Source organism: Corvus moneduloides, chromosome 1, assembly GCF_009650955.1.
Source record: "Corvus moneduloides isolate bCorMon1 chromosome 1, bCorMon1.pri, whole genome shotgun sequence".
NCBI lineage: Eukaryota > Metazoa > Chordata > Aves > Passeriformes > Corvidae > Corvus > Corvus moneduloides.
This window is the reverse complement of record NC_045476.1, coordinates 144,083,347-144,104,750: the sequence shown is the minus strand read 5'-3', so window position 1 is coordinate 144,104,750 and position 21,404 is coordinate 144,083,347. Positions and strand designations below refer to the sequence as shown.

Below are 21,404 nucleotides of genomic sequence, written 5' to 3'. Positions count from 1 at the left end.
GTTTGCCATCACAGACTGACAAGCTATTTAGTGATTCAGTCTTATAAACAGAAAAAAAAAAAAATAGACCAAAATCTCTTTTAGAACTCAAATCTTGAGACATGTAAGTCCTTGGCTGATGTGAAACTCAGGAACTTAGCTCCAGGAACACCCTAAAAGGGATAAATGCTGTATACGGTGAATTTGACACAAGAGACTTGTACCACTTTCACTGGTTCAAGCAATAGCAGTGATCAAGTAACTCCATGGGAAGAAGCAGCAATGAGCAAACTGCTAGCAGCTTACAATATGCCACCAACAAGAGCTGGACAGATTTCAGAGGGTGAGACAATTGCACAGCATCCAGAAGCCATATGTAAAAAAATTGGGAGGGTAGTAGTATGATGGATTCATAATTAACAAAAAGAGCAATTTAGTACCGAAACTGCCCAGTACTGAAGATTCTCAGGACATGCAGAGTCCAAATGCAAGGACTGTTCTAACCTGCAAAACACCCCTAAGATACCAATGAAAGGATATAAACCAGTCCTCTCCTAAACCGCTGAAGTAGTACAAGGACCACATCCTGACCTTAATTTTCAAAGAAAGCATCTGGCTTTCTTTGATCCAAAATTGGTTATGAAGGGTCCAGATTTATCAGAAGGCATGGAAGGTTTTTCATTCTACCCTGGAGATGAGAAATGAGGATTTATAACACCATACTGAAACGAGGACAGAAACCAGCTCCTCGCCTTCTGGGTTAACTTTACCACTACAACAAAAAAAAAGCCTGGAATCTCTATTGAATTTTTCTTTTCATTATGTATTCAAACTTAAAAGCACCTGTCTCAATGGATCTTTTCAAGAGAAATTTCCATATATCTTTGATCAGCTAAGACACTAATACTGTAAGCGTGTTCAGCAGAAAATGTTTTAGGCACCTAAGTTACATTAATAGAGAAGACTTTTCCTCACAGTCTCCTGAACAGAAGATCTGGCCACATTCAAGTAACTTATTTCCACCACATGTGGTCTTGGGAAACTGGTCAATGGCACAGCAGATCGAGTGTGTCCTCAAAACTCATAGTTCTATCAAACAACATAAACTGTACTCACTTTATGCCACAACTGCATACCATCTCTTTCTAGCCATATTCAAGTCACTGATCTTTACCTTAGCTATAGAGCTTTCTGGTTCAACAGACAACACTTTATTCAGATCCTCTATAGCTGTCTGGTAATTCTGCAGATGACTGTGTACAGTGGCACGGCGCATTAAAGCTACAAAAGAACGAAGTGTATTATTTATGTATTTAAAGTATAAAGTGAATAAAAGTACGCTATTTTTTCTAGACATATTAAGTGTAGTTATGAAGTTTTAAAAATTCTTCACTTCTATATTAGTAATAACTGTTCCCTTGATAATTTTTAATGATGCAATTTCACATGATGTCTTTTGAGGTAGCAGTCATGAATTGTGAAGCACCTTTTCATAGTTTTTAAATTTTCCCCCCTCCACCCATGCAAATACAGTTAGCTACATTCAGAAAGGAATAAATCAGCAACTTTGATTGCTTTCACATCACTTTTAAATTAATTTGTAATTCATTGTGGGTAATATGGAAACACTGCACTGTACATATACAAGAGGGCTTGTAGTTATCATATGAAAAACATGTTGCCACGTAAGAATTCCCATTACAGATCAACAGGATGAACTGCATAAAACTTCACTAACCCTCAAAAAAGAACCATTAAAATTGCTTTGGGGAGCTACGCTGTTTCCTCATTTGTACTTAGACCTAAAGCTCAGTTAAGTCAACTAACAACATGTACCATTTTATTTGCTAGAGATAAAATAATACATTGATGAGCAATTTTATTTTCTACTTTACCTTTTATGTTGCCAGGTTCCATATCTAGTACCATCTCACAATCCTGCAAAGCACTGTCCCAGTCCTGCAGTTTGATTTCTGCTTGAGCTTTGTTATTATACACAGCTGCAGTTGGTATTACTGATATACTCCTAAACAAAGGGAATATTGACCATATTAGACTCACAGTCAGAAAACCTGAATCTAGAAACACATCGCTACTGGAAGCTGATAAAGGTACTATAACAATATTAATACTGGTATTCTAACCCCAGCAGTGGTTAGAGACTCCCTGCTGTGAGACCACAGGTAACCTATCCACCAACTAGATTTACTGTCTTCAGAGGCCTGTTGCTTGCCAGGGCTTAGACCTGAGATGTTGCAGAGAAGATGCTGTGGCTCATCTGTCACTTAGACTACTACCTCTTCCTGCCATCCACGTAGACTCCAACAAATGAAACCTTTGAGAGTATAAAACAGCAACTACACAGCTCTGGGGGTTATGATGAAGAGCATGGGAGGTGGGAACACATGGGATTCTCCTTGATCTTGCTTGTAAAATGGAAAGACTCAGGTAGCAGTGGATGAACTGTCCAGGTCAATGTCTGGCTGCAGGGCTGGTACTGTAGGTAGGGCTTTAGCTTCTGTTACAACACGATCATCTCTGAGGAATAAGGACAGCTAGGATGCACACAACAAAATGGTGTAAGGGAATTTTTGCCAACAACATTGCTAATGTTGCAAGGACCCTAAGATGTGTTCACTGGGAAGATTAGCAATGGAAGTGCCAGGGAGACAGCACACTGCAACATACTCACACTTTCCTTGTGAGAAAAACATGATTGAGAACAATCTCAAATGCTTGTCCACAAATGAGCAACACATGGGAAACAAAAAAAGAATAAAAGGTCTCTGCAGCTATGATCCCAGTGGGAAAACGGATATGGTGGGATAATCTGTGCATGCTCTTTAGAAAGGCTAGGAGGGTGAGGAAGAAGTAAAGATACATTCTAGCCTAAGCAGTGATTAAATGCGTGAAGGTTTGTTTTGGAACAAGCAAGAGACTGACAAGCCAGTCAAGAGAGCCAATGGGTAAGAATAAGAGGTCAGACTCTATGTTTTCCATTTTAGCCATATACAGATAATCCCTTCAGATTATTAACAATTCACTCCAAAATATTTTACTTAAATAGTCGTAACTCTAAGGAAACAGATTTCAGATAGGATTAGAAAAGTGACCAGTTAGAACAGCATGCTGTCAATATCATACATTTCAGAAGGCATAGAGTGGCCCATGGGGATCAAAAATGGAAAAACTCTCCATTAGAAAGGATTCTGCCTATCTTAGTAATTAGTAACTTATTTATGTTCCAAAAGCAGACATTTTGACTTATTTTTATATTATGTATTTGTGTTTTATTTATTGTATATGAAATACAGCTATAGACTTTTTTTATGTTTGTGTAAAAAAACCAAACAAAACAAGAAAGATCTTAAGGCTGCAAGTCAAGAACAAAAAAACCCCCATCACACATGAAATGCCTCAGTTAAGCAGCTTGTGCTCTATGAATATCATTACAAGCATGCACACACACACACACACACACACATCTATCTCAGCAATCGCCAGGTAAATTTTCATAACCCTGCCTCTTTCAGTGACAATATGAATGATTCTTCCTAAACATAAATCTGTTAAATATTTATTTTATTGCTGCTCCACACTACTTCTATTCATTATTTTCTCCATACTTACCTGCACTGACCACAAATGCCTTAACATTCTCATACTTTTTTCACAGCCCATGAATTATCTTCACGTTTCATCTCACAGTAGTGTCATAGCATTACCCTCCGTTTACACCGGTAATTAATACCCCAAGATTCCCATAGATGCTAAATTTCTAAATGACAACTTTGACACTTCTGATTTCTGGGTTTTTTTAAGTCCTTACCATTTCAAAGCACAGAGTTAAACTACATTTGTAATTTATTTAGTTTCTCAACACTCTACTTATCCTTTTATTTTTGTAAACATGCCCTTGAATTTCAGTGAAAAATCTGAAGAAGTTTGTGACACCTGCAGATTGTATTCCATCACTATCTAGCCCCTTCTCTTCCCAATAAATAAAAATTAGTATAACGATGCATCAGTGCTTTAAATATTCTTCTGTCAAATCCTTTTGTCCTTGTGAAAATAATTTAATTTTCACTAGTTGCTTCAATAACAAGTTGGTTCAATTACATTGGTCTAAAAACAACATTCACAAGTAAGAGTCATTAAAATAAAAGAACACAATAGCATTTACTCACCGAGTGTAATATGTCACTGCTTCCATATAATCACCAATGGCAAAGGCTTCATTGCCCTTTTCTTTTTCACGAGTAGCAATAAAAATTTTCTCTCTCTTTGTCAGTCCTAGCAAAAAATACTTCTACACAACAAGAACTAACAACTTGCACAGATGTAATCAAAACACTCAGATAAAATACTTTGAATCTCATAGTCTGCATTTTTTAAAAAAGCACATGGCTAACTAAAAGACAAATTTGAATTTCGTTTTCTGTAATAAAACATTAAATTCTTCTGACAGGCACTCTGATACAATTCAGAGTGCAAGAAAAAAGCAGTTGACTTACCTCTACCATTCATTGATAATACCAGATATATGCTTTACTTCTTTACCTAGTGCTCTCAACTAAACACAACATAAACATTCTTACTGTTTATTAAACAAGACTAAATTTTTTTCAAACATGGCTTCAAGCTCACTTGATGATCTAACAACTTTAAGCATCTTTACGGGCTAAAAAATGAAGGCACTTTAACTCTGATACACGTATTGATACTCTACAACACTATTACAACTAAAGAAAAATTATGTTTCTAAGGTATTACCAGTTGTGTCAATTTTCTTTTCAATTACAGGTGGACTTGGCCTACTGAAGAATCTTGCTTTTGAGTTACCTTCTTCATAGTCTTCATCAATTTTAGAACATTCCTTTTCCACATCAAACCTTTAATTAATAAAATGACAAATTCAATAGTGCTTCATAGCAAGACTCCTCAGCTGATAGAAAGGCATACAGTATTTCCATTATAAACCCAAGGAAAAGATATACAGGCTGTGTTCACTTATCTGTGACTAACAAAACTCTCTGCCTCACCTCCTCAAAAAAAAGGACATCTTCCCCCAAAAAAGACAATGGTAAAATTTAAGAAACAGTATCATCAGGCTCAATCCTAGTCCTATCAAACATCTCTATCAGCCTTTGCCAAAATAACTAAGAGACAGCTTCAAAGCAGTTTATACAGTAAACCTGAGATAAGTAGTCTCAGGCACTTGCAAAGCTACTCTGAAGCAGCTTCTGAAAACAGTATTTAGGAATGTAGAGCGAAGAAATATTGCTGCCCTAGTACTGTAAAACAAATATAAAAATAATAAATTCTTACACTAGAAACATTATTCTTACTGCTTTTCTGTGTAGGGCGTAATGAAAAATAGCCTTTCCTTTCACAATAACCTTGACAATATGAATAATTTATTTTGGAAATCGAGATAATATTTTGAAAATTTATCCAATTCAAAACCTTTTCACATAAGGCTAATTGTTCTCCATTTTGAATCTGATCTTTTGCTAGCTTACTTTTACCTAATTATTATAAATTAACCACATTTCAAATAAATATTTGAAAAAGTAATATTTGAAAAAAAAAAAAAAAGAACCCAAACATTTTGTTCAGAAATTGCCTAAACAATTATTTGAAAGTTTTGAAGTTATCGTCGAAACATTTTAAAAACATGATATGCTTTAAATTGGAAAATGTCTTTCAAACAACTCTGCTTCAGTATACTCATAATTCAAAATAAATACACTCTATGGAAAATTCACAAACTGTATTATTATCAGCATGCTAAAGCACTTAAAGACTTTGTACATAAAAGTGTAAACAAAATCTGCACAAGATTACTTTGGAAAGATACAGTAGCAAGGTTAAAGAATAAACAACGAAAGAATAAATTGTTGCAGAAATTATTTTTATAACCTATTTTCTTCGTTCACATTTGAGCAGGAAGACAACAATTTGTGAAAGATACATGCATGAAAATAACTGATATGCAAAACTTATGCAGAACAGGGCTTTTATAGGGGCTTTGGGGTACAGTTTCATTACCCAAACCCCACAGTATCTAGATTTAGCTCCCCATCTACTGCACTAGAAACTTCTGCCTCCTCACTCTGATTCTACAGCATCATATTCCAAATTTCAGGAACTACAGTAAAGCTTCTACCATGTAAAACACAAGTGTGTGCTTTTCAACAATATGGGCATCAACCTGCCACGTAACGTGGGAGGGTAATATGCCACCATTACATGATGCGCAGCGTCTTGGTAACAGAGCTTCATCCATTCTAAAAATAGTTACTGGCTAAACCTCTGTTATGTGTAATTGCATCTGAGTAAACTGATGCACCTGCCTGAAGCTCATTCTTTGAGGTTAGTGAGGTTCAGTGCAGGAGTAAGTATTCACCAGTTTTGTTTTCAATTTAGAACCATGTCTTTAGATATAGAGAAGTCCAAATTTATAAGTCCATGTTAAATAACCCAAGAACTGCTTTCAAAAAGGTCATCAATTAATTAATCAGTTTTTATTTATTTTTCTGCTGACTTACTATATTTCACACAGCTTGTACAAAAGCATAGACTAATTTGTTCTCAGCTGTTAGCAACATATGTTATTTGCATTTTAACAGAATATTTATTAAGAAAAACCAAAGTTTCATCAGTGTTACACTTGCCTGATATTTTGCATTTCTGCAAAATGCATCAACTGTGTTCCCTAGTTAAACAAATAAGTAAGATTTATTAAAAACTGAAATATAAGGGATTTAACATACTTGTCCCATTCACTGTAATCCCGTGGTAAGTTTTTCTTGCTTCTTTGTTTGTTTTTCAATTTTTTGTTCTAAAAGAGAAACAAACAGCCAGCCTGTAAAACAATTTGTTGCAGTGGAATTCACAGTGGGTTTTTTTGTTTCTGCAGTACATATTTTCCTAGTAACCAACACTATTTGTCACTAATCTCAGATCAGTCTTGAAAATGTAATTCATCTTGGTTCAAAGAAAATCTTGATGCATTTCAGGTATCATTGTAATTTGAGGACCTCTTCAGTCTCACTTGTTTTGTCCACTGTCCGGTTATACATCACAGTGGCACTGAGTAAAACCTTCTAATTAGTATCTTGTGATGCCATCTTCCCAACCATCTTCCACACAGGAAGGGAGAACTCAGTCTTGGGGAAACCCAGCCTTGTGATGAGATCTTTGACACTGAGATTGAATCAGTAACCCGGTTTTAGGCTTCCCTTTCCCAAGAGAATTCAATGCACAGATTTTGGTAGTCCCTGGAACACTCACAACAAATTTGCAAGTAAATGACTTCAAAGTAGTGTCTGGACTTCTTTTGACCATTTATCACTTCACTGAAGCCAATTCCAAGATTATTTACATTCATTCTCGATTTTAGACAAGATCCATCATTGAGGCTTGCCTTACCTAAAATTTATCTTGAGGACCTTCCTGCAACAACCAGTTCTGACAATCAGATTTGACTGCCTTGTATCTCAACCCATCTCCTACGCTAATGGAGTCTATTTCCATAGCTGTCACCTTTGGCATCTCTTCTACCTCTCCTACCTACTGCTATGTCCCTCCCTGCTTGTTGACTTCAAAATACTTAATAGCAAGGTGTGGTTCCAAACAGGTATTTCACAGTGGAACAGCCAGTTCAAAATATTCCTATCTACCCTATCCTGGCCATTCATTCCTCCTCTTACCTTGCAATCCAGCATTCACTGAGTTAGACCAGTGTAATTCTTTGTAGAGTTGCAGATTTAAAATTTTCTGGGTTTAAACAAACAATCTGATAGAGATTACAGTACCACCCCCAAATATTTGTACCAGTTCCATTCAGCATGTGATAAACTGGACCAAAGAAATGACCAGAAGCTCCATAAACCTGCTTTACCAGTGGTGACAGACACTGTAAGAAGGACATACTTCTGCAGCTGGATGTAAACGCCTCAATTTACATAATGCAAATGTGACCCTTCCTGTAAACACTTCTGACTATCTATAATGTTAGGTTACACGAACTTTTGTAGTATATAACTCCAGAATTAATGTTATGTCTTTCAGGAAGCTAGACAAAATGACAAATATGTTTAGTGATCAGCACATGTTTAGAGGAGAGAGCTCCTAAATATGCCTTCCTGAAACATGAGTTATCATTATATATCCATCCAGGTTTATATTATAAATGTACAAATTTAATAAATATCAAGTAGTTTTTTCCAAACCAGAAGTCCTTAATTTAAATAAGCAAAAATATTGAAACTCTCAGAAGAAAGTCTCATAAGGTACTTATACTAATGCAACTCCAGCTTAGGGAGAGAACTATAGCATGTACATTTAAGGAATAAGGCAGAAACACGGACTCAAAAATCCACAATTTTAAAAACTCCACGTCTCATATTTTTGAAATAATTGTAATCAAGTTGTGGTTCCAACAGAGTCAGGAATTTCTCGATCAGTAGTATTTCAGAGCATCTCATCCAAGAGGCTTTGATGAAAAACGTACGCTTGCATGCTGTGGAACTTGAAAACAAAAAATCTCTGTGCTTGTCATGTTTCCTGCCATAATTCATAAAGCATGAATCCCACTGGGTTGGAAGCCCAGTGAACACCTTCTGGACCAAAGATGAACACACAAATTGGCTTCAGTACAGGTGACACAACTTGGCCTTGGTTCTCCTGTGGGCCCCGTGTGCTGGCCTAAGACACTACTATTGTATGTCAGCTAACCAGTGCTCGTTTTCAGTTCAGAATATCCAAAACAACATGAAGGCTATTGTTGGGGAGGATGAAAGTTTGGTAAGAAAGTTTCACAGGTATGTAGGCTTGGCAGAAAGATCTCTGAATGTAGAAACTGGGTATGAGATAGAAATGAAAGCAAGTTTTGATATAGAATAAAAGATGTTTTGCTGAAACAGTGATCGCTGAGTAACTGAGAAGGCAAAGGTTGGAGATGAGTTGGAAGGAGATTTTTAGGAGTAGGACAAAGGTATGTGACTACAAAGACATGTTTTTCACCAAGTAAATAAGTCTCAAGAAGAGAATAAGTAAATAGAAAACATGTCCTTACCAAAAAGAGAGATATGGCAGGCAAACAAGAAGTGTTGATGTAGCAAGAAGAAGAAAGGTCTGGGAATTTTCCACTGTAAGCTTAAATTGTAACTTACTTACTCTTGTGATTGGATAATAATGACTATAATATGGTGATGGTAGTAGTTATGATAGGCTATAGGCAAATGTAAAGGTATTGTGTATGGTGCTTAGTGGTTGTTACGTGTCAAGATACTCTGCAAAGAATATATAATGCTTTGTAACTTGAACAGAAAGCGGCTTCAGGTGTCCCTACAGCTGGAGCTGGCAGCTGTAGGGCTGGCTCTGCATACCCACTCCCTGAACTGCTCTAACTTCGCCTACGCAATAAACAGCTTTCAAGAGAGCCGCCTGAAGTCCAGACATCCTTTGTGAAACTTTCTCCTATAGGCTATTAGATCCTATCACAGTGGATTTTAGAACATAAAACTTGGAATGCATTTTGCATGCCCTGAGCTGTAGCATGAGGAGGTATTTGAGGACAGAAATCTTCCTGGAATAGTATTAGGAAACCATGTTTGGCCAAGGCACCTAAGCTGCAATCACACTCTTTTGAATATAAATATCTTTAAACACATGCTTTAATTCTCTCCTGGACAAAATGAGGCAGCAAAATTAATAGTTATGCAGTGTGGACAGTTAAGACTGTTCTGGGCAGTATGACAGGAAAACAAGGGTGTAAGACAAACTTCCACATTGTGTTATAAAGGGAGATATTGCATAAACTTAACTCTTTTTCAGTCCATTTTTGGAAAATCCCCCCCATGGATTCACACCGTTTAAAAGAAAACACTATACAGAGGTATAAACTATCAGTAGTGAATTGAAACTATACCTACATAAGGTATCAGCAAGAAAATCAGACTGCAGACAAAACAAGATGCTTCCATTACCAAACTTGTACCCATTAGTGCAAATCCACTGGTTTAGGGTCAATGATTTCCAGAATTGGATTCATTGAAAATGCTGAACTTTTTATGCATCAGATCAGATGAACAGTCTCCAACCAAGTAACAACATAAAATTGTGGAAGGCTTTGTGCATTTCATTCTAGCAGAGAGGATAAATTTATCACGATGACTTTAAACTTGATCTCCCTTATAAATTATATTATGCCAGTCTAAAAAATAATTATAGTCATAACTGATTAGCCAAACATGTTTAAAAATTGTAGGATGACACACAGCTTTATCAGAAAAAAAGAAAAAAAAAGAAAAGCTGATTAGGTATATTATTCTTTTTTTTTTTGAGATTTCATGTTACAGGTATAAATTTAGTGTATGCTATACAAACAGCTTTTTTTTTCAGTAGGGATTTAGTAGTGATTTAATTGTACTGCTGCATAAAATGTTTCAGGCTTCCCTTCACTCTTCCAGAACAGGTTACAATTCCTTCAGAGGCCATCTGCTTAGACAAAGGGAACGGAAATCACCTACCACAGGTAAAGCATAAAGCTCTATCTAGGTTTCCTGGGTAATAATGCTAACCCCTAAACCTTGTATGGAGAAAAAAGCTGAAGAACAACAGAAGAAAATTTGACCTGAAGACTGATGCATGGTTTAAAGGAGGAAGAAAAAAAAGTGAATAAATTTTTGTCTTTGAATGGAGAACACATCCTCTATAGTAACATGGTGTATCCTAGATTTCAAGACTCTCTCCATCATTTTATGCTTACATTCTAAACTGGATTTACTGAGTTGAAATGGTAGTATACCATTTTCTGTTCTAGTAGTAATACAGGACATGAATCAAAGATAAAGCTAGAGTGGCACACTCCCTCTCAGCGAAATAGCATAGTCAAGAGGAACATACATCGCAAAATATGAGAGTACATTAATTTAAAAAAAACCAAACACAAATTAAACCAAACAAAAGCACACTTCAACCCTAACCGCTTACAACACATTCACTGGAATCCCCAGCCTCTTTGTATACCATGTAACAGAGACTGCCTAGCTATCCCAAATGTCTTGGTCCAACATCTATGTACCAAGCTGACAGTAAGAAGTAGTTTCTGACAACACAGGAACACACATCAGGCATTTACTAATACATATTTATTCAAGAAAAACAGAAATTAGTAAGAAATATCATGACCTGTAAGGATTCCTTTGTAATATCTCTGACTCACAAACCTCCAAAAATAACAATGCTTAATGAATTTCTTACAGCAGTGTCCCAGAATTTCAGAGAAAATTTTGAGAATCAGACGGAAGCGATCCATGACAATTCAAAAAAATCCCATCCACGCCTACTTGTCTACCAATCCCTTCAGCAGCACTGTATTTAGTATTAGCAAGAAAAGCTGGCCAGAAAAAACTGATTTCAGGTAGATAAATAAATGAAAAAAAACCGATCCCAAAACATAAAGAAACTCCAAAACATAAGGAAATTAGAACCTAGGAAAAAATGTAAATATTTGTTCTGTAGTTACGAAGATTTGTTAAGTCTGCTTAAGGGCTAAATTAGGAAATATGCTCTATGACTGCAGTGGGAATACCAACACAAGGTATAAAATAAGTGGAATCAAAGGCTACATATACATTGGCATTACCCAATACAGAAATGGCTATAGAGTAAAACAGTTGCTGCACAGAGTCTAACATCCATGTATGTGTTCCCGGGTGTTTATTTTGGACTAGCTCCTGACAGGCCCCATGGAACAAAAGCCTACTGGCAGCTGGAGAAAATCTCCTGCAATAATTTCATCCAGAAGGAGTCTAGTTTACATGCTTAAACAGTACTTTGAAATATGAATCTAAGAACATAATAAGAGTGTTTAAGGAGATCTACTTTGGCAGTGAATTACTGATCAGAATTAAAATATTATTACAATACACATGCCAGTACTATGAAAGCATTTTTGTTTAAGAATTGGTCTCTTGAAAGGGAACCTAAAGGTTTTTATTTTCTGGTTAACAAAATAAATCTAGTAAGAAAGGCAAAATGGTAAGAAGCTCATACATATAAAATCCCCCAGTTTTACAAAAACCTGTAGGTAACACTTAAAATTAACACAAAAAAATGGAGATACCTGATTAGTGGGAAGGCAGCTGCTGGAACAACGAATGGGAGGCAAGTTATCTTGTCTTTCATTTGGTGTGTCTGTTCTCAGGAGCTGTGATTTCTTATCATCTTCATTCATTTCTGTCAGCCAGCTCTGAAAATAAATAAATAATATATTCTCACCTTAAAGCAGTAGAGAAATTATCCTTAAAAAGCACTACTCTTAATGGGGAAAAGCAATTAAGACAAAAAGCAATAGTGCTGTTTTGAATAAAAAGTGGTCTACAAAAAATCTGTAGAGCTAAAATGAGCAGTTTAGGTTCAGTGACATTAAGAAAGAAAATAATTTTTAAAACTCAACATAATCCTTTGATCCTTTCCCCTTTTAATCAAATAATTACATTCTACTTAGGCACAAGAAGAAGATTGATACATCACCATGATTATATTATGACCATTATAAATTAGACACTGTACCATCAGTTCACTATTAATTGCTTCCCATTCTTCAGCTGTGAAATCAGAAGCTGTGGCTGCAGGCTTATCTTTCCTCAGAACTCTGCTCCTGGGATCTAAATGCTCAATACGCTTTTCACAAACCAGTGTAAGTTCAGGGTAACATCCCTCTTCACCAGACCTTTAAAATGCACAGATATAAACGTTAACGAAAAAGAACTAAACTGCACCACATCCTCAGTATTTCCCTCCATGTGCAGTCACTACAGTGACTAAACAGTCACACTATTTTCTTGTTAAAACCCAATTTTACTATCATCTAACAACATTTTTATTAGAAAATTCCAGTTACCCTTCAAACTTTTTTCCATTTTTTCCACATACACAGTTCAAAGTTATCACCACAGTGCTCATAAAAAAGAAGCTTGTGTCATTTACAGCAGAAGTTAAACAGGCGTGGCCTCTGAAATTACCAGTCAGACAACATTGATTATGAGAGAACCAAAACAGAGTGGCAGCACTTGACAAAACCCTGACATTGAGTTACTAAAACCTTTTGGATGGCTAAGTAAGGACTTGGATTTCTAGTGTTATCATTGGGACACTTTTAGCATAATTACTTTAACCTTGTACTTTAATTTTTAAATTAGAAAGTTACAAACAGGTTCAGACAAGTAAGAGTATATAGAAAAGGGTTCCCTCAAATTTTATTGAGCAGGAATATAATTATTAATGAAGGTAAAGAAATACATTTACCTTAATACCCTGAGAATCTTTTCCAGGTGCTTAACATCTGTGCATTTTTCAATGAATTTGTAGTCCAGATGACTAATAGGTATTTGATATGTTTTAGTGGTTCCTTCACCCAGCAAAAATGGTACTGACTCATCACCCATAACTAAATACTAAAAGAAAAAAAAAAAGTATTGATTCTGTAAACGTTTAGTTATATTTTGAAGTAATGCCAGTTTAAGGAATAAACTTGCTCACACTCCACCCTCTCACGCAAGCAGACCTATAAAAGAAAAAATACCAGATTTGAAGGTCTGATCACATGGACTGTCCCGAACAGAGGTTTACTGACAGAAGTATGAGATACGCTTTGTAAGAGTATGCAAGTCTACTACTTCTGCAAGGCACAACAATTCATAAAGACCACATAAAGAAAAATCGTCAATTTTTGCCTACCTCATTCTCTGTTTTATTAAACACCTGTTTTAAGCAAGTGGGATAAGCATAAAGGAGAAGATAGTGGAGGACACTCCTTTTTTCAGAGGGAAGACATTAACCAGTGCAGGGTATCTAAAGGAACTAAAACTTTTGGCTTCTCTGTAGTCAAAATAAATCAAATTTTCTTTCCTCACTAACTGCATTTTCTGGGTCTCTGATTATATCACAGCACTAATCTGAATCTTTTCCAGTAAGTCTGTAACTGATGAAGTGAGGGACTCAAATGGGACATTTCTGTCTCCATGTACCTTTGATCTGCTCATCTGCATGTTTTTCTATTTTGATCACAAGCTCTATGGAGCTGAAATTCTTTTTTTCCCCTTTTATATAGTGTATGAAGCGATCAGTTATTTTTAAGAAATACAGTAAGGGCAACTAGCTAGTATGTGATAATAACTATGTGTAGTTATAAACCAAATTAAAACAATTGTGTTCTAATGTCTTGCATAATTACACATACTAATTTGTAGTTACACAAAAATGTTTACAATACACTATCACTTAAATAATAACTGGTCATAATTAGGTGTTGCATAGAGATTCTGCCCCAAGACTTTACACTTTCAGTACTGGAAAAGGAATAACACACACGGGAAGCGGGACAAATGCAGGAAATAATTAAAGAATAATAAAGAACTCGTCACCACCGGCGGTTCTTCCCGTTTATTCCCATGGCCGTGAGGCAGCTGCCCAGCGTAGCTCTCGGGCACCGCGGTGACCAGGACTCCGCGGCTGCTCGGGGGCACAGCCCCGGCACAGCCCGGCGCGCCCCTCTCCAATGCAGCTTCCACACACATCCCCCACCCCGGAGTCAGGGATTTACCTCGAGCCGGCACCCAAGGCTCCCCTCACGCACCGCCGGAGCCGAGGCAGCGCGGCCGGCCCGTGTCTAGCAACTGTTGCTATGTACAACATGGCGGCAGGGACACGGCTCTGCCTTCCCCAGGGACGGCCTGGCGAGGCTCCCGCAGAGCCCCGCCGGGCTCCAGCAGCGACACCGGCGCCGCCTGTCGTTTTCCGGCACCCACCTGCCCGGTGCCGCGCTGTCTCCGGGACACGGACGCGGCCCGTCCCTCGCCGCAGCGGCGGGCCGCCCGTCCCTCGCTCAGGCCGCGCAGGCGCGGCTGGGGTCAGGGCTGAGAGAAGCGCCTGCCGAGGGCCGGCAGAAATACCGCACCGGGCGGTGCAGCTCTAATACGCATCATCCTTGTGTTTTTCAGCGTAGTATTTTACTCAGCGGAGAGCAGGTGGTCCCTCTCCCAACGCCGGTGTCCCCAGGCGCCCACACCACTGCTGCCCGTCAGCCCTGCACTCCCCCGGCGCTGCTCTCCAAAGCAGGTCCGTGTGCTTTCCCGAGAGCAGCGCCTTTGGCAGCCAGAGGCACCCGGCGTGCCCACAGAGGGGCCACACCCGCCTCCGTTTGCTGGAGACCTTCCCACCCTTCTGAGCAGACCTGTCAGTAGCCGACCCCTTCGTTCTGCCATGCAGGCACAAGGTGCACGCTGTGCAGGCCAGGCTGGTGAACTGATAGCAACTGTGTAGTAAAAAAGGTTATCGTTTATACCCGAGTGTATCTGGTTTCCAGGAAAAAAATCTAGTCTTAATAGCATAAATCAGATATCTAAGAAAATCTTAACCAACAGCTTCAAAACAGCATCTCAGAATGCTTCTTTTATCCCTATAACAAGCCACTGTAGTTCATTTATAAGCCATCATACAGTCATGCAGACCTTAAAAAAGACATTATTACAGTGATGAGTTCAGCACATTATCTCAACAGCACCATTAGCACCATCAAAACAGAGATCAGGCACATACAATCCAGCAGTATGTCGTAGTACACTTCAGTGGTATTATGTAACACACATTCCAAATGGACAGATGCAAAAAGTTTTGGCTCATCCTCACAAACCCATCACTTATTACAGATTTCAGAAGTCATCTGAAAAGCAAAACAAGGTCCTATTTTTGGGATGCTACCCAAATTATCTTGGTAACACAGATCTAATTCTTTACTTGAATACAAACCCGTCAACCAGCACTTTGGAAATTTGTTTCCACATTGCTTCTTAATGTTTACCTTGCCTCCCCCCCACCTCTTCTTTCGAGAGAAAGGATTATTTCCACACTTCCAGACATCCATACTTTTGACACATCCAATATTGGGTGCCAGAATTGGGTGCTTTGAAGTCCTTCAAAATTTTCTCTTTCGAGATCCAGATCTGTTTCAGACCTAGCCTTCTGTAGCCTTTTATTTCTTTTCAGTGGAATTTAATTCAAATCACAGTTATTTTATGCAGCTCACAGGAGTCCAAAGAACATTTAGCAAAGTTAAAATGCAAATAAAGTTTAGATAAGAGTAATGAAAACAAAGACAACTCAAAAAGAATACAATTATCACTGAACTTAAAAAACCGCATACTCTGACTACAATTTAAACAACAGCTTTAGAAATCTATTGCTGGAAGTTAATATAGACAAAATTTAGTATTACAGTAAACTTTAATATTTCAATCTCTTAAAACACAAATAAGAGTGTGCATTTACACACAGTTTTACAGAACAAAGTGACCAGAAAGATTACTTCATGAAGTCACTGTCTTCAGCAGAGATCATCGGGCATCAAAAACTACCACTGGAATAATGCAGTTAAAGAAAAAAATACATTGTGGTTGAAAAAAAGATGGGGGAGAGGAAAAGAGAGAGACTGTCTAAATCTGAAGTCACAACTATCTACATAAAGTATTTCAAAAGCCATCTTTAATAAGAGACTGAATAATATCAACAATTCACAGTACGTCACCCAGCAGATTATCATAACTTAATATATCATGCATAGAAAATGGAAAAAAAAAAGAGAAAGTGCCAGGAAAGAAATCAAGGTGCCAAATCACACTGCAGAGATTGTGCTACAGTAGTTTGCTCTACTGTATTGATTTTTGACTCTGAAGAATTGTTACGTAATTATTTGAATCTTCCATTCTGTTTCCCCTTGTCTCCATCCACAGCTTCCCAAATGCATTCAAGTGCACTTGTAAAAGGATACATCTTTTTGTCCTTTTCTTGTACATTATTCTGTAGCCACATTCTCTGCACCTGATAGGATCTCTTGCCTTTATTTCATTTTCCGTATGACATTCTGATGTTATGGAGGAAGACAAACGAAATGGGCAAAAAAAACCAGCATTGTTAATGCACAAGTAACTTTGAAAAGTTGTGACAGTCAAATTTCTATTTGTGGCAAACACACAGAGCAAGTGTAGTGAATCTGTATCAAGAGCTGAATGATAACAAGATACCATGAAAAGAAGAAAAAGAGAAAATAAAAAGCAAACTTCACTTACATTAAGATAAAAGAGAATCTTGCTAAAAATCACCCAAATATTACTGCACATAACACATTCCACACTTGATACTGGACTGTTTACTAATGAAAATTTCAGCTCAGCCCTCCAAAGCCCAGAGTCTGTTTTCTTAAAATACAAAATATTTCAGGGATTCCTGAAAATCACCTATTTTTGTTACCTATCTATAGGTAATAGGTAGAATTTGACTACAGTATGTCAGTGAAAGCTGAGTGCCCTTACAGCACTATCAATAAAACATGCAGAGATGGAGGAGCTCCACACAGCAATAAAAGCTGTAGGGAATTACTTCCACCACTGCATATGTACCCCATATATGTGTTATCATCAATGCTTTAAAGATCATCAGGATACACACTGCAGGATACTATTTGTACCTATGTACCCTTCAGTATAATAACTAAGCATCATTCATTATTAAAACACCAAATCTCCAATAACAAATAATAAAAAAATCACTAATGTCTTTTCTTTACCTCCACAAATGTAAATCATTGGCTGCTGCTTTGGAGGCTGAACGTCCTTCTGTGAATCCATGTTCTCAACAAAAAACACACAACATGCACATTAGCTTGGGTTTGGGGTCTTTTGGTTTGTTTTTTTTTTTTTTTTCCCAAGGTATACACCATCATTTTAATATCTCAATCTAAAGCTAACAGAAGATGAAATCACTGCCTTAAAAGTAAATACAAACAAATTCCATCTATATTTGATACACAGGACATGGGTTAATTCACCTTGAAAGAGACTTCAGAAAGTGATCTAGTTCAACTTCTTAAAAGCTAAGTAACATCAGGTTTCATAGAGCTTTACCAATCTGGTATAGAAAACCTCCAAAGATGAAGACAGCATGATATTTTCTATTAAACAGTATTTTAAACATTAAAGCCCAATGAGTAACATTTTCTTTCCTCCTTCCTGCCAATGTTAAGAATTTCCTTGCTGGAAGTGTAAAATTCAGTAATTTCTTTAATATCACTCATGTAACAATGGTGCTAACAAAGAAGATGAGCCTTGTCATCTTTCCTCTCCCTCTGACACACTAGCTAACCCAATGTACTTTTCATTGTTCTAAGTTACAGAAATCCTGGGAACAGACTGTGGGTAGAAGAGTAATAGGAATTAAAAAGTAAAACAAAACCCCAAACAATGAGGGGCCAGAGAGATGAAATTCCAGCCTTCGAATTCTACCAAATCAAGAGTGATAATTCAAGGCTACTCTTCAAACATCTCTTAATGCCCTATAACAGTTTTGATTGTTCAGACTTATTTGAAGACAAGTGTTTCTTCATAGCATCAGACTGAATAGTTACATATATTCCACAAACACTCTACCAAGCTTTAAGTAATCCTGTCCTAACATGTAAATGTACTTGCAGCCATGAATTTTAAGGTGATTACTGTACACAGATAAACACTTTTTTTTCCACCCAATGCAAGTCTAGAAAAGAACATTAATATTTCCTTGTAGGTTTTTTGAGGCTGCTGTTTTCTGTATTCCCGTTCTGTCTGACACAGAAGACAAGAATTCCTAACCCTTATGCCAGTAAATAGCCTTTTTGATGCTTCCTTATGAGAATGGCTCTCAGATGCTTTTGCTTAATATGACAGCAAAGATTATTTCCCTGATCTTCAAAGTTTGTTTCAGCATAAATTCAGCTGGGAAAATTACGATACTGAAAACAGGACAGGGACAGCTCATACTTTAAGAGTCTGATCAACACTTATAAACACATCTTGTTAAAACTCCCACATTATCACTCCATTTAAGAGAACTGGAAAGAATCCATTAAACTCTACAGCTTTCAATTATGCTACACCATAACCATAGTGGCACCTTAACTTGCATGCGCTACAGTTTTTTTGTGTCAGCACATTACAGTAAGATATGAGCAGTCACCCACTGGCACTGGAAAACAGCAGACTCTTCTAAAACACAGAGCTAAACTAAGGTGGATCACAGCTGTAGCTACATAACTTGGATTAGTGCTGCTTGTGCTGCAAAATTATACTGCTGTTAAGGGCAGCAGTGAACTACAGTTATGTGTTTTGCAGGGAGGTGGTATAATTTAGCTGGCCTTCACATACCCTGCAACCCTAAGTGCCACCAAGCTGACAGAGCCAACAGGCACAGCGATGCACCAATGTGTGCGGGTCATCCGGTCCAACCTCTGCTTAAGCGGGATCATTCTAGAACACATGACACAAGAGTGCACCCAGATGGTTCTTGAGTATCTCCAGTGAGGGGGAGTCCGCAACCTCTCTGAACAATCTGTTCCTGTACACAGTCACCCACACGGTAAAGAAGGTCTTCCTCCTACTCAGGTGGAAGTTCCTGTGCCTCAGTTTCTGCCTGCTGCCTATTGTCCTAGTGCTTGGCACCACCAAGAGGAGCCTGACTTCATCTTCTTGGCACCCTCCACTTCAGATATTTTTACACATTAATGAGGTCCCCTCTCAGAGCATCTCTTATGCACCCGTAAGAGAGGCCAACCCGCTCCTTCACGTCCCGCAGAGCCCACGAAGAAAGGCAGACAGCCCTTCTCACAGCCCACGGGTCCCAGGCTCCCCATCCCGCCCCAATTCCGACCTCCCCCACCGTCCCGCGGGTCTGGCACGCAGGAGCGAAGCCCACGAGGCTGGTCCCGGCCTTTCCCTACCCACCACAGCCACGCCACCACGGCCCAGCAGCGAAGGGAACACACAAACACCCGGAGCAGCCCCGCGCCGCTCGCCTGCTGCCGCAGCTCCGCCGGCCTCGCCGCCTCGCCGGCGCCCGATGATGACGAGCGCCCGGCGCCGGCGGAGGCGGACCGTGCGTCACCCCGCCATCAGGTCCGGCCTCCGCAGCATGAATAGTAATTAGGTGGAGAAAGTAATAAATATTCAACTATGGATGTTAACCACCTGGGGGGGAAAAAAGAAAAAAAAAAAAAAAAGGCACACAGCCTATTTTAAGGTACAAGCTTCCATATGAATAGCAGTGTCAGTTTCCAATGAAGAAAGTAGGCAGCTGCACGGTTAGGTAAAATCAGCCCCAAGGTAGCCGGTGTTTTCATTCTTTTATTTGGCTGTACCCAACATACTCGGGATGCAGAATGCCCCGCGCCACGTCTGGTCATATGGCTCCGGAGTTTTAAACCACCGAGGTGTTTTACGTCAAGGTCCTCTCTGTTTTCAGAGCAAGTTTACCTAAAATTCGTGGATGAACCCGGCATCTTGGTATTTTGATGTCGTGGTCGGTATCATATGTACCCACATGAAGCCAAACATACATATTACACATTTTAAGTGCAAGGTCCTATCATGAAAGAAATTCGTATGTTGGCATTTCCCGATGTGCTGAACTAAAATAGTGCAGGCAAGGTTTGAAATGACACCGGTTGCTTTATCACTGGCTCCGCGCCGCTGGCGGTAGGAATTTTGAATCTTCGATTGGCATTTTGTGGAATCAGGTATCTTTGCTTTATTCTCCGCCCCCCCCCCCCCCCCCCCCCAATGTTTAACGAATACTATGTTTTGCGAATATTCCAATTTAAACTACTAGATCATTCAAAGGTTCTCTAGTGTAAGGAAAGGTCTCCTTCTGTTCCTGAATACTGAATAAAAATTGTTTCCTAAGCACTCAAATTAATACGGATGAGGTTTTATCAGTTGTAATTCATTGATGTTCTCCTACCAGCAAACCACCTTCATATATGACTTGTAGCTTACCTAAAACTAACTCGGGTAATAATAAATAGTTTTAGTTTTCCTAATTTTGTGTTTGAATTAAACGTAATGAAATCACAGTAATAACTTTAGACTTGCTTCTTCACACTGCTGTGTAAGAATAAAGCTAAGCATAACTTTTGGAGTGTCAGAATAAAGCACGGGCAAGAAAAAGAGTTTGTAAAAGGCAGAGGTATTAGGTTATAGGTTACTACTTGCATCCTCTTCTCCTCCACGGAGCCGCGGGTGTGGGTGCGTACCAAGAGGTTGAAACAGGAGAAAAACAGCCTGAACTCTATCTTTCCTGGTAAACGCATGCTAAGAAATTACCAACTCCTAAATAAGCAAAGAAAAAAAAACCCTGGTATTATTTCTCTAGGCTCGCTAGTATTTAAAAAATGCGTTTGTCAAACCGATAAATTTAAGAGGACTTACTAAGAATACCTCCATGAAAAATTTAGTTAATCCTGTGAAAATAATGTCTCAATTATTAAGAAAGAAATAATGTAATTGCTTTATTATTGGCTTCCTTTAACCATTCCCTTGGAAAAATAA

At 38.3% G+C, this 21,404-nt stretch overlaps 2 protein-coding genes across 7 annotated transcripts in view; both read right to left on the bottom strand.

Annotated features, from left to right (window-relative positions):
• Positions 1 to 15,064, bottom strand: part of SPAG1 (sperm associated antigen 1) — a 39,294-nt gene extending 24,230 nt beyond the window's left edge. The window contains exons 1-9 of one of the 4 annotated variants that reach the window (XM_032130288.1): positions 14,802 to 15,064; positions 13,300 to 13,448; positions 12,565 to 12,724; positions 12,116 to 12,241; positions 6,756 to 6,823; positions 4,753 to 4,871; positions 4,167 to 4,272; positions 1,875 to 2,005; positions 1,154 to 1,260 (exon numbers count right to left, since the gene is read on the bottom strand). In XM_032130288.1, the coding sequence (XP_031986179.1) occupies positions 1,154 to 1,260; positions 1,875 to 2,005; positions 4,167 to 4,272; positions 4,753 to 4,871; positions 6,756 to 6,823; positions 12,116 to 12,241; positions 12,565 to 12,724; positions 13,300 to 13,439 (957 nt within the window). In that variant the 5' untranslated portion in view covers positions 13,440 to 13,448; positions 14,802 to 15,064. The other 3 variants (XM_032130303.1, XM_032130295.1, XM_032130310.1) reach the window with 3 other exon arrangements.
• A 930-nt stretch (positions 15,065 to 15,994) lies between these two features.
• POLR2K (RNA polymerase II subunit K) lies at positions 15,995 to 19,926 on the bottom strand. Of its 3 annotated transcripts, none has more exons than XM_032130332.1 (4): positions 19,799 to 19,926; positions 17,615 to 17,678; positions 16,820 to 16,912; positions 15,995 to 16,408 (listed from the first exon to the last, which is right to left on the bottom strand). In XM_032130332.1, the coding sequence occupies exons 2-4, from the start codon at positions 17,673 to 17,675 to the stop codon at positions 16,386 to 16,388; spliced, it is 177 nt and encodes a 58-aa protein (XP_031986223.1). In that variant the 5' UTR covers positions 17,676 to 17,678; positions 19,799 to 19,926; the 3' UTR covers positions 15,995 to 16,385. The 3 variants fall into 3 exon arrangements, with proteins under 3 accessions (XP_031986223.1, XP_031986212.1, XP_031986231.1); XM_032130321.1 differs by having other exon boundaries at positions 19,803 to 19,925; XM_032130340.1 differs by lacking the exon at positions 19,799 to 19,926 and adding an exon at positions 19,227 to 19,328.
• Positions 19,927 to 21,404: the final 1,478 nt, after the last annotated feature.

What these genes read in the sequence shown, in the direction of transcription:
- POLR2K (XM_032130332.1), bottom strand. Translation starts at nt 17,675, where the DNA reads ATGGATTCACAGAAGGACGTTCAGCCTCCAAAGCAGCAGCCAATGATT. An exon ending in AATGATTTACATTTGTGGAG is followed by an intron (nt 16,913 to 17,614) that starts GTAAAGAAAAGA and finishes CCATAACATCAG; the next exon opens with AATGTCATACGGAAAATGAA. An exon ending in CAAGAAAAGGACAAAAAGAT is followed by an intron (nt 16,409 to 16,819) that starts GTATCCTTTTAC and finishes GCATTATTCCAG; the next exon opens with TGGTAGTTTTTGATGCCCGA.